The sequence below is a fragment of the Callionymus lyra genome, chromosome 9 (genome assembly GCF_982586985.1).
Source record: "Callionymus lyra chromosome 9, fCalLyr1.hap1.1, whole genome shotgun sequence".
Taxonomy (NCBI): Eukaryota; Metazoa; Chordata; class Actinopteri; order Syngnathiformes; family Callionymidae; genus Callionymus; species Callionymus lyra.
Window position 1 is genome coordinate 18,513,874 of NC_141826.1, and position 11,974 is coordinate 18,525,847.

The 11,974-nt window shown below is 36.8% G+C and overlaps 1 protein-coding gene across 1 annotated transcript; it reads right to left on the reverse strand.

Moving 5' to 3' along the window:
• Nucleotides 1-68: 68 nt before the first annotated feature.
• adad1 (adenosine deaminase domain containing 1 (testis-specific)) lies at nt 69-10,186 on the reverse strand. Its single transcript, XM_087798886.1, has 13 exons — nt 10,117-10,186; nt 9,331-9,481; nt 9,110-9,250; nt 7,565-7,735; nt 7,427-7,492; nt 6,340-6,465; nt 5,397-5,520; nt 5,143-5,313; nt 4,954-5,029; nt 4,119-4,275; nt 2,917-3,154; nt 2,721-2,853; nt 69-450 (listed from the first exon to the last, which is right to left on the reverse strand). Exons 2-13 carry the CDS (start codon nt 9,470-9,472, stop codon nt 337-339), a joined length of 1,659 nt encoding a protein of 552 aa, XP_087655012.1. The 5' UTR covers nt 9,473-9,481; nt 10,117-10,186; the 3' UTR covers nt 69-336.
• Between the last annotated feature and the right edge of the window lie 1,788 nt (nt 10,187-11,974).

Here is an 11,974-nt window from a genome sequence, read left to right on the forward strand (position 1 = left end):
CAATAAAATGATCAGTGGAGTTCCTGTAAATGATAGTGTCAAGATAAGAATGTTGAAACAACCCAGAGTGACTCTCTGCTCTTTTAATGTAACACAACTTACATTGGGAAAGCGAAACAAAGGTGCAACTCTTTATGTTCTCAACACAGTTGGTATCCAACAAACAACGAACAAAAAGTCTTGCGACGACATCTGAAGCACATAAAACTGAGATTTCTTCGACAGAAATGTTTGCACGAGAACTAACATTAACTTTTATATTTAGTGTTTAGGAAACACGAGGAAAGGAATGAAAGACACTTCAGTGAACACGTCCGTCCTACCAGCGTCGCTGGTTCACATGTTGAAATTGTCACTGACCAGAAGCTTGGAGAGCCAGGAGCCGAAGCCCTGGTGCGACAGGTACGCCCTCAGAACACTCTTCGCCTCCTGGTACGGCTTGGCCATCCTCTTCAGAGACAAGGAGAACCATGTTAACCACATGAGCAGGACAGACTTCATTTCCTGCTCATTAGAAAAGAACATTTAGGAAAAATTGGAGGTGAAAGATTGTTTTCGTAAATATTGATTTGAGGATTGCAGAAGAAAAATGAATTTAGCAGAATTACGATTGTTTTAATTTTCAACATAATCAAGATTTTTTTTAAATGCAAATTTCGCAATGATTGCGATTTTATTTCATTTATGTTCACTTGATTTTCAGGCCGTCGTGTAGTCTTGTGACCAGAACAAGCGAGAGAAACGTAAACAGAAACACTCGCTTTAACCCATTGATCACCGACGTCTTCAGAAGCTAAAGAGCAGCCGTACATGACAACTGTGTGGATAAAATGCTACCAGTGTCTCAAAAACATGGAACAACATTTAGTATCAGCGTCCTAAGTGCTAACTCTTCAAACCTCTGTATGACCGTGACTTGAAACAACACACAGAGTTGATACCACAAGAAAAACTCAGCTCAGATCAATAACAGAACAAGACTTAAGTGTTTTCATCACGTTTACATCCTGACATCGGTTTGTAAATTTGGATTTTGTGTGTGTGTATAACGTGTGTGCGCTGCTGGTGTGTTTTTGTGTGTTACCTTGTAAAATCACACAATCCAAACTGTTTAATAACAATCACTTATTTTATATCACAGTAGATTCATTTAAAGATGAGAGTAACAAGAGCAACTGTGCAAAAATGAGCTGGAAGAAAAAGGCACAATGACTGACCAGCACTTTTCTGTACTCACTGCACGGAAGTTTGTGTGATTTATTATTATTATTCACACCTTCTAAAGCATTTCTGGAATATATTATGTCTGTTTACAAGTGTAATTCAATTTACTAAATCATTTATTTCAATTTATGCTTATATTAAAAATGCCTTTTTAACTTTATCGGAACAATCACAAAGAAAAACATTTTACTGTGAAGTGAAGTATATATATATATATATATATATATATATAATATTGTATTTGAAAAAAATCCATGAAAGAGGACATTTAAAAAAGTAATTGCATTTAATCCCAATCTCTAGAGAAATAATCACAATTATATTATTTTCAATAATCGTTCAGCCCTAAAGTAAAGTGGAAAATGTTAACCACCATTTTGAGAGCCAAAGAAATAAGAAAATACTAAGAGTGAGATTGTGGAACAAAGTGAACAGTGTCAAGATTTTTAAGTGAACACAAAAAGTCTAGGACTAAATAATATTTTTTCTACTTTTTTAGAATAAACAAGTGAAATAAAAGCACTCTTAAAGTCTTCCCTGCTTCAAAATAAATTAGGTTTTTAGAATGATTGTAAATGAAGCAAACTCAAAATAATCGTGTATTAGAAAAAGATAATGTAAAGAAATCCAACAAACTAGTCTGAATCAGATTCACAAAAGGTGCGCGATTTAAAAGTAGGCTAGTGAAGTGTTTAACGGTGTTATGACTAAACTAAACTTGTTAAATGTATTTTTGTGTAATCATTGATCCTCCTGAAGTGAAATTTAAATTCAGTGGAGGGTCCGCTGACATCACAAACAAAACTTTATTCAACCAGTATTAAACACAAACTCCCCATTTGTTGAATTTAGACAGATTCCAAAGTCAAAATTAACACCAACAAGAACGTTTGTTATTCTTGACTTTCACACAATCGACTCAACGTTTTCTATCGTCTCTACAGAAGAGCAACGTGAGCGACTTCGTTTTGTTTCGTCTTTCCGGCTTCTTCGAACTGATCATGTTCTTTATTGTGATGTTTCTTTAAATGCTTAATAAAGTTGGTTGGTGTTGAATCCCGTGGAGTAACTTCTCCTCCAAACATCCGCACACAGCAACACTGCAGCAGAGCCGCTGTTAGCTCTGTCGTTAGCAGCAGCTGCTGCTTCACTGGCGTCAGCGTGTGACACAAGTGCAAATATAGTAATTAAATGGCATGGGATAAGTGGATCGGACCTTTTTCACACATACCCGATTCGACCTAGAGAGGCTGGATCGGACCGGTACCTGATCTTAAATTGGGATCGTTGCATCCCTACTTTTAATACTTGGTTCTCTGATTTCAAATTTGATTTTTTTCATGATTGGTAAACAAAAAAATAGTAAAATGCAGATTTTTTGTATTTGTAATCTTTGTAACCATTTACGCATGTAGACGTTGACACCCCAGGTTTGCGTAAACACATCGGACTGATGCCATCATCGACATCATTTAATGGGGTGCACGCTGTGGTACCTTTGCCTCCCTGTAAGACCGTGTGGACAACAGGTCCGGCCTCCCTGCGTCTTTGGCCAACGCCTTGAATCGATGCATCATTGCAGCTTTGCAGAGGCGGCTCGCCATCGCGGGGCTGCTCTTGAAAGGAGATCTGGAGAAGAACGTATCCATCTGAGTAACAAGTGCACCGAGAGTCGAAGAAATTCACGCTCACTCCTCGATGGTCTTGCCCGTCAGGCCGTCGACGACTTCTATCGGGCCGTCCCCGCTGCTCCAGTTAAAGGCGTGGGTGACCTGGTCTTCACAAGAGGAGGAGGAGGAGACAACAGGGGGCACCAGGCCGATGCGAGGTCTCATCATGCAGTAGTAGCTGGGCAGCAGAGGAGTGATGCCTTCCACCCGCTTACACACAGAGATGTCCATGCCACGAATATCACTGCAGCCCTCGTCACCTGTAAGATTCAAGACAATCGGGCAGAGATCCTGAATAACTGACAAGAAAACCTCTAGGCATGATTTAGACGGTTATTATGTTAGGAAGTGAGTCTGAAAGGGATTTAGTTTGAGTTTAAATACTAGACTAGTTGTTCAGTTTTCACATGCTTGAGTCAAACCATCATAAATAAATATTAGTTCACTTTAAGTATTACCACAGCCGTTAAAAAACACCTGGACACCGACTTGTCAACAAGTAGAAATAGAATTATAGTGGTATAATAAAATGTGTTTTTGGCTCGTCCTAGTCCAAGTTATTTGTCAATGTCGGGAAATCTCCAGCACTGGTCCAAAAGTCTGGATGTTCATTCGGTTATAAAACGGCAGACAAGCTTTGGCCAGGTTAGCTTTCTGTTTTACCATTAAGTGCTTCCGCCCTGATGGAAATGAAGGCAAACGCCATCTCCGACCCGCTTCTGTTAAATGTGTGCGATATTTACCTGGGGCTGTTTCCTCTCTGTGTAGCATTTAGACTTTAATCTTTTATATATATCTATAAACAAAAGCTTTTCAAAAGTTGGAGCTTTAAAACACAAGGGAGGTATTTAGATGTTTTAAGTGCATCTTTTTGAACAAAGAAAAATAAGCGTTGTTTTCGACCACCAAATGAACATACATTTGTGCCTTTAACTAGCAAAAAGAATTACTCTGAAAATAATCCCAACCCGACATGATATGAAGGCGAGTAGAAAATGAGCGACGTTAGAATTTCGAGTTAAATTACAGCAGTTTGGTTGTCACATGCTTGTCCAAGCCAAAGTTGAGTAGTGAAGAGCGTCATGTATACAACAGTTAGAGTTCTTCTATGCGAGTTAAGACTAGATCGTAATAAAAACATTGAAACAAATAATGAAAGTGCGGCTTTAATTGTCTCCACCTCGACATCCAGAAGGCAGTGTAACCAATAGACTGAGCGCTTACCAACCAGGATGCTCTCGACGTAGACGGGCTCGATGAAGTGGCTGAGCAGGGCTCCCTGGTAGCCCAACACCTGCCACTGAGTGATCTTGTCTGTGGTGGACATGCTGATCACCTTGTCTGAAGACTGTTCAGAGGTGGAGGAGAAAACAGAGAAGACCTGGAAGAAGGAGCATAAGAATAAGTGGCGTGTATTGGAAAGAATCTAGCAATACGCATCACAATACAGGGGAACGATGTTACAATTTATAGTGATGCTGTAGTAACAAGGATATATTTGTAGTACTGTCGAGTACTTGACTCTGGTGTTGTAGAATTTACAGACCACATTCTCATTCTGACTCTTGACAATGTCGTAACTGCTTTAATTTGTTTTGGAACCAAAATATGTCCAAACATCATCTATAAAAGCTGCTTAAGTCGACTGTATCCTCTCATCCTTAGTCATTACTGGGATCTCATTGTTTTTTTTTAGCTGGGGAGGACGTAAAGACTGCTGCCATCTAGCTTCCGGAAGTTGAATTTCAACCCAAAAATTAACAAACACTGTGAATATTTGCTATAATTGTTTATTTAAATACATTGATTTGATTTTATAAACACTTCATTGAGATATAATTAATTAGAAAACTATGATTCAAAATAAAACATGATTTGAAAGTAAAAAAACAAAACTTAAATACAAATTAAAAAATATATATATACATCTATAAAAGATGAATAAATAAATGCTGTTGAAGAGCAATAGGATATTGTAAAAATATTATTGTGATATTGAGTTGTACCCATATTATATATTTTAAATTTGCAAAAATTGGACCAATAAAAGATACAACACCTTTCCCTCCACCGCCAGGTGGAGGCTGATCTCGTTGTTGACCTGCCATGCTGCGATGGAGAAAGGGTTCAGACGTCTGAGTGGAAAAGTAATAAGAAAAAAAAAAGTTACATAATAACTTTGAAACTCACTTGTCACTTTCAACAGAGTGTCTATTGTCTAACAACGCAACACTAAACTGTCACTCACGGTTTGGGCGGGATACGCGCCGCTCCCTTCGGCAGCTGGTTGATGTAGAGGTGCAAACTGATGCCACTCTTGAGGCTCAGGAGTTCGCTGTGGCTGCTCTGCTGGAACACCGACCTCTCTGCCAGGTCGGCAGTTTTGCTGTAGAACATCAGCAGGTGGCGGTAGAGAAACCTGACGCGACGATACAAATGTCAGACGGACAGCTCGATTGTTTTTTTTTCAGATTTAGGGCTAGGTTTACATTCACAACAGACCTCATTAGCGACCTCCGCGCAGAGACCACGCCATGAGAGTCGTGCATGATGCGTCCGCAGGACGTCACGCTCATGTTGGTGTTGAAATTCCCGCTGCCCAGGGCAACAACCTCAGATCCACCGGCTCAGAAGACGAACACAAAAATCACAAGAATAGAAAAAAACAGAAATAAATTTAAAAATAACTAATCAATTACATTTTGAAATAAATCGTGTTTAAAAGATTATTTTTCTTACAAACTAATGATTTATCAGACGGTGTGTTTTCATAGAGATACAGTATGTGGTTTTATCGTGATTAATGTCAGCCAGGTAACTTATACGTTTTTTTGAAATAAATTCTGTAAAGAAACAAATTCACAAGAGACACTTTTTTCCTTTTTTTATTTAATGTCCTGGCCAAAAAAAACTAAAACAAATAAAGCTTCTTCTTCAAGAAAATGATACAGCTTATCTATCACAACCCATAAATCAAAAATATGTTATAGCCACTGACATCTGGAACACTGAACTACACAACTTTATTGCCTCAAATCAAAAACACAAGCAAAGGACACACACACTCACACACTCACACTCACACGCACACACACACACAAAGATGCACAGAGACACAGATGGCAGAGGAGATGAAACAATATGAATCGGATGACATTTGAACGAGGAACTGATAAGGTTGTAGCCAAACTCACGTTTACAAAGTGCAAACACAACTTACGACCAGTCAGTCGTTCTATCACTCGTGACTATTTTTTAACATGAACACCAGTTCCTGGATGAACCCAATTTTGGTGTCAGGTTTCGCATTCACAGCGAAATAAATGACGTTAAATATTTTTAAGTTAGTGTCATTCTCCTCACATATTAACGAGTTAACGTCGACAGCACTAATTAAAATACAACTGTTAAAATGCGTCGTGTGATCTCTTGCATGTGAGCTCACCAGTCTGAAGGACGAAGGCTGCAGTGGTGCCAGCGCTGGCCGAGAAACCCGAGGTGTTGCTCAACAGCTTGGTCAGGTGTTCCTTGACTGCGTTTGGAATCCTCATGTCTGCAACAGTTTTGCTCTCTGAAAAAAAAAAAGAAGGTCAAGATTTAAGTCAGTGGTAACAGAATCTTGAACACAGTTAAACTTACAAAAAGTCTATTAACCGACACCTCTAGAACCGTTGGCCTCATTTATCAAGAAGTCTCAACAGAAACTTGTCTCTTTTAAAATGCAGAGTGCTATAATATCAGAAGAAAATCATCAGCTACAAAGTCTGGAGTCAATAGACAATTTCAAATAAAAGTCCAAAACCTTTTTTAATGGGGAAATGGATCATGTGAAATTTAAAAGAAAAGTGTTTAGTGTTACACCAATAGTGTATTATTATCTTTTATTTAAATATATATATATATATATATATATATAATTTGGTTGATTACGTGCATTTTTCCTTTATTAGTGTGTATGTTGGATATACATATATTGTTATGTTTGGAAAATTAGCCTTATATATTTTTTTAAATGTTTTATTTATTTTTCCAAGTTATAATAATACTTCAATCTGTATTAACCTTTATAGGTTTTTGAAAGTTTCCAGATTGTAAAATTGAAAATATTCCCTAGAAGATTGTATCTTGAACACTTTAATACATGTTGGTTATAAATATCAAATGTATTGCAAGTGAACTTGTTCTTCTCTTTTAATCACTAATGTATTATTTTAGCCAAACAGATGCATTTTGAATGGCTTGCAGGTCACTTTGAATTAGTAGGTGAGCCAGATAAGGACCATAACACATCCTCTCCATAGACTTCCCCAATTGAATGTCCAAGTCAAGGTCGAGTGTGAAGATGTTGCATAACTTTTTAAGTATAGCTCGCAGAAAGAGATGATGAGAGTAAAATGAAAGTTGAAACATTTTCTCAACTCGTGTCCTCTCATCACCTCACTCCAGTAATAGAATTTGAACTCCCAATTTTAGGAGACACCATGATAAGCCTAAGAAGAACTAGAAGATCAGAGAATATTAAGAAGAGTTACCAGGTCTCTGTAGAGGGATCTCTGCACGTGGTGGCTCCTCTCTGACCAGGTAAGTTGATGGAACCTCTGAGGAAGATACATAACATAACGATGTTCATCATAGCTCTGTGTTTGAGCTTCTACAGTCGTGTCACTGACCTGAGGATGTAGTCGTCACAGTCGCCATGTTTTCCCACGCGGGCATCATGTCCTGCAGAGCCAGCTCAGCCGCATGGAGACGAGCATCTTTTTTGGTCTTGCCTACTCCGGTCTTGTACCTCACCCCGTCGACCACCACGCAGAAGGCGAAATGAAGCCCTATAACTTCTCCTGAGAAGTATCACAATACAGTTTAAGAGGATTTACAACTTCAGCAAGAAAAGATGTTTGTGTAAACTGGTTTCTGTGCAGTTTTGATACATGTTGATTTTTTGTTTGACCAGAGGTGTAGAGGTTTCATGAATTGATTGCTAAAAGCAGCTGCAGAAAAACTTTTTTCTTTTTTTTTTAATCACTACGTTTGAGTGAGATGAAGAGAAAGAAGTGCTAGAAAACAAGTTTTAAGTAACAGGTTATAAAATGAGTCGTGTGACAATTAGCTTGAGGTAGGGCTGCACGATATTCGAAATTGGTGTCTAGAATTGCGATATTTTTTTCATTAACCTAAGTTTATTTATTTTAAGTCTTAAAAGAAGTCAAACTAAACAGAAATAAACAAATCAATGTGAATACTTTCAAATGTAAAAGGGTCCAAATATTAACACATCTTTTCATTATTCATGCAAGAAAATGACTCAAGAATTTTAAAAAATGCATTTATTTTCATTGTATAGATTGTATAGATTAGATTATAGATAGTATAGAACAGTCAGGTTTTGTACATGCAGAAAATTTAAACTTTTTAAACTTAAAGTGCAAAAGCATTTCTGCCATTCTTCAGTCTTCATACAAGTTTCATAAGTCTCTGGAATTGCAATTTGGGTGAGATATTTGCAAGAAGGCAGATGAAATCTTCAGTCCAACTCCTTTAAAATATCCAAACGCCATTGTTACATACTGAATCGACTGAAAGAGGTCATTTTGCGATCTAACGCGTAGCGGCTGTTGTGTAGATTTGAATTGTTTCCAGCGTTGTTGCTTACTGTTTTTGCTTATTTACTACACACGCTGGTTCTAACCAATAGCGAAGCAGCATCTAGGGACCACGCACATTTAAAGTCATGCCTGATTGGTCGAAGAGCACATGTAAGAAACGCTTGATTTATGAATGTAATAATTATAAATGATCGCACATGTTTTTGTTATGCATATCGCAAGTGCCAATATTGCAATACCGATATTTTTCTAAATATCGTGCCTCCCTAGTTGGAGGTCTAATTTGGGAATTTAGTTATGTTGGCATTTGGATCTTTTAAAGGAGTTCGACTGACGATTTCAACTGCCTTCACCCAAATTGCAATTCTAGAGACTTAAGTTAAGCATTTCGCGATTGCAAATATTGCAATACCGATTTTTTTCCGAAATATCATGCCTCCCTAGTTGGAGTTCTAATTTGGGAATTTAGTTTTTTATTAGTAATGTTATTTTGGAATTCTTAGCCTGTTTTTGGGTTAAATTAATACTGAAATGTCATTTAAATCCTTCATATTAAGTCCAAAACTGCTGTGTCAACGAGGTTAAAGAACAACAAGACATAATTTATACCTGAGGCTGCCGTCTCCTTCAATTCCAGATGGAAATCCAAAGTCTTGGCCAACTCATGGAGGACAGAGACAGCATGGGTGTCTCCCTGCTTGTACCTGTCAATCAGTATTTTGGGGTTGACCTTTGGCTGCGAAGAGTACGCTGTGTGAGAGAGAAGAGATGTGTGTGATTTGTGGACAAATTCTAAATGAAATAAACGTTATGCAATCATAGGTTCCCACCTGGGGTGTACTTGGATTTCATCGGAGGACCGAAGGATGATTGATTTGGGGGCCTGGGCGCAGAGGGCAATGGGTGAGGTCTTGAGGTGTAACTAGATAGACTTCCTCCTCTGGCTCCATGGAATGACAAACTTGAAGACATGATCCCAACCTGATGGGAGGAAAAAAATGCACTTGCGTTAATATTGTTTCATAAAAATTAGGATTTGATTAAAAAAAAAAAAGTTTTCTATCATAACGAGCGAAATATGATTAAAAAATGTGAACCCATAATTCAGTTCAACTATACTATATGTCTGACGTCACAAGCATCAAGGCACATGTGTTGCTACTGTACAGGTAGTTAACTTGAGCAACAACCCTCGAGTTATACTTAAATAAAACCTCTTTTAAAAATAAAATAAAAATATGGAGAAAAAAAAGACGTTTGTTGACATGAACTTCAGAGGGTCTCAAACAGTCATGCGCAGGTGCGTCTGCTAGCTATGTTGCATCTTTGTCGTCCATTTACACTTGAAATAGTTTGACGTATGTATACGCGACAGCAAGAACTAACGCATTAAAAGTAAACACACGTGATAATTTAGCATATAAAAATGGTGATAAAGTATTTAAACGTGATCAATTGAATTCGCTCTTGTATTCCCAGCTAGCTTAAACCACTTGTAGCATTCAGCAACAAATACGTCAACTAGGAAACGACATTAAAAAGCAAAAATACCAATAAACAAACGTGTCTCACGTGTTACTGCCTAGTTGTTGTTTTTTTTTTTTAAAACAATGTACCTTTTTTCACTTTTAAATTCGTCGGGACAAATCTCTGCTGCTCGTGTCCATGTGTGTGACGTCATCAAGGCGCAACGGTTAACGTGAAGGTAAAACTGACGAAATAACTTGGAAATATTTTTTATAATTAAAGTTTTTTTTGTTTGTTTTGTTAAAACAGCAAGTGAACAAACTCGTAGAGTGCGATATTAAAATATAAAAATGAAACAAAAATTTCAAATGCATTTTGTCGTTTCAATAAAATTAAGGAAAAGTATTAATTATAAATTGAACGTTTGAATTGAACCATTTTAAAAAGCACTACACATATTAGAATTAATTTTCAAATTCAAAAGGAAATTATTTATGTGATTCGTACAGGAATTAATAATCTTTGCGTTGCTTTGTGTTTTCTGTGGATTTGTTCAGTTGTCGTTGGACTACTTTTTTTTCGTGAGTAAAATATAAATGTGTCTTTTATTATTATTATTATTATTATTATTATTATTTATATCATTATCTTTCATCATCTTATCTGGATCTGGTGTAACATAAATTAATAAGAAAAACAGGTATGGAAACCGGAGTATTATGTAAATAAAACAGTGTAACAAAGACACCTCCTGTACACAAGATAGTTCGTTATTTAATAAGTAAGAATTAGGTTTGAATATTTCGCAAAAAACATATTAAATAAATGGGTGCTTTGCATTAATATAGAAATGCTTAATTTCCAGTATTATTGATTCGCGTTTGAATTAAATAACTTATTTCAATCTCTTTTATTTTCATAGATGAGAGTCTTTGTATAAGTTGATGTATAAATATAAAGATCAATTAATGAATCAGGATTATACAAATGGTACTATATTCTAGAATGTATTATTGAAGAGAATATTATATTATTTTTATTATTATAGAATGTATTGTAAATACATCTGCTGTTTCTGGAGCTTTTCCACGGTTCTCATCAGTCTGCGTCACGTTGTCAGGACCTCTGAGGTACTTTGGGGGGGGATCCCCTGCATCACCCCCCCATCAATTGTGTCGGGTCACCACTTCCTGCTGACGTCACTGATTTTCACTCCTACCGTTTTCACGCAGAAATCGACGTCAGAACCGAGTCTCACCAGCTCAATGAATCAAACTCAGCAGCAATATCATATTAGAGCAGAACAAGTTGAATGAGCCACAAGGGGGCGCTGTTGGAGCGGAGGTCGATCATAAATCGTTGAAATTTCATTAGAAAGTCTTCCAAGTCATTTCAGGAACTGATTTTTAATCCTTTTTTGCTTCACAAAAACACGTTTGTGATTTCATGTAATATTGAATTGATCATCTTAATTTCGCCGTTCATTTTTTTGTTGTTGTTTTACATCATTTATATACAGTATATTTAAATTATATTTAATTAAAATATTGTTGACACCTCCTGTACACAAGATAGTTCGTTATTTAATAAGTAAGAATTAGGTTTGAATATTTCGCAAAAAACATATTAAATAAATGGGTGCTTTGCATTAATATAGAAATGCTTAATTTCCAGTATTATTGATTCGCGTTTGAATTAAATAACTTATTTCAATCTCTTTTATTTTCATAGATGAGAGTCTTTGTATAAGTTGATGTATAAATATAAAGATCAATTAATGAATCAGGATTATACAAATGGTACTATATTCTAGAATATTATATTATTTTTATTATTATAGAATGTATTGTAAATACATCTGCTGTTTCTGGAGCTTTTCCACGGTTCTCATCAGTCTGCGTCACGTTGTCAGGACCTCTGAGGTACTTTGGGGGGGGATCCCCTGCATCACCCCCCCATCAATTGTGTCGGGTCACCACTTCCTGCTGACGTCACTGATCTCACTCC

Excerpts from the sequence above, each read along its gene's own strand:
- adad1 (XM_087798886.1), bottom strand. The coding sequence starts at position 9,472 with ATGTCTTCAAGTTTGTCATTCCATGGAGCCAGAGGAGGAAGTCTATCT. Across the intron at positions 6,466-7,426 it reads GATCCCTCTACAGAGACCTG|AGAGCAAAACTGTTGCAGAC; the intron begins GTAACTCTTCTT and ends TTTTTTTTTCAG. Across the intron at positions 3,155-4,118 it reads CGTCGAGAGCATCCTGGTTG|GTGACGAGGGCTGCAGTGAT; the intron begins GTAAGCGCTCAG and ends TGAATCTTACAG.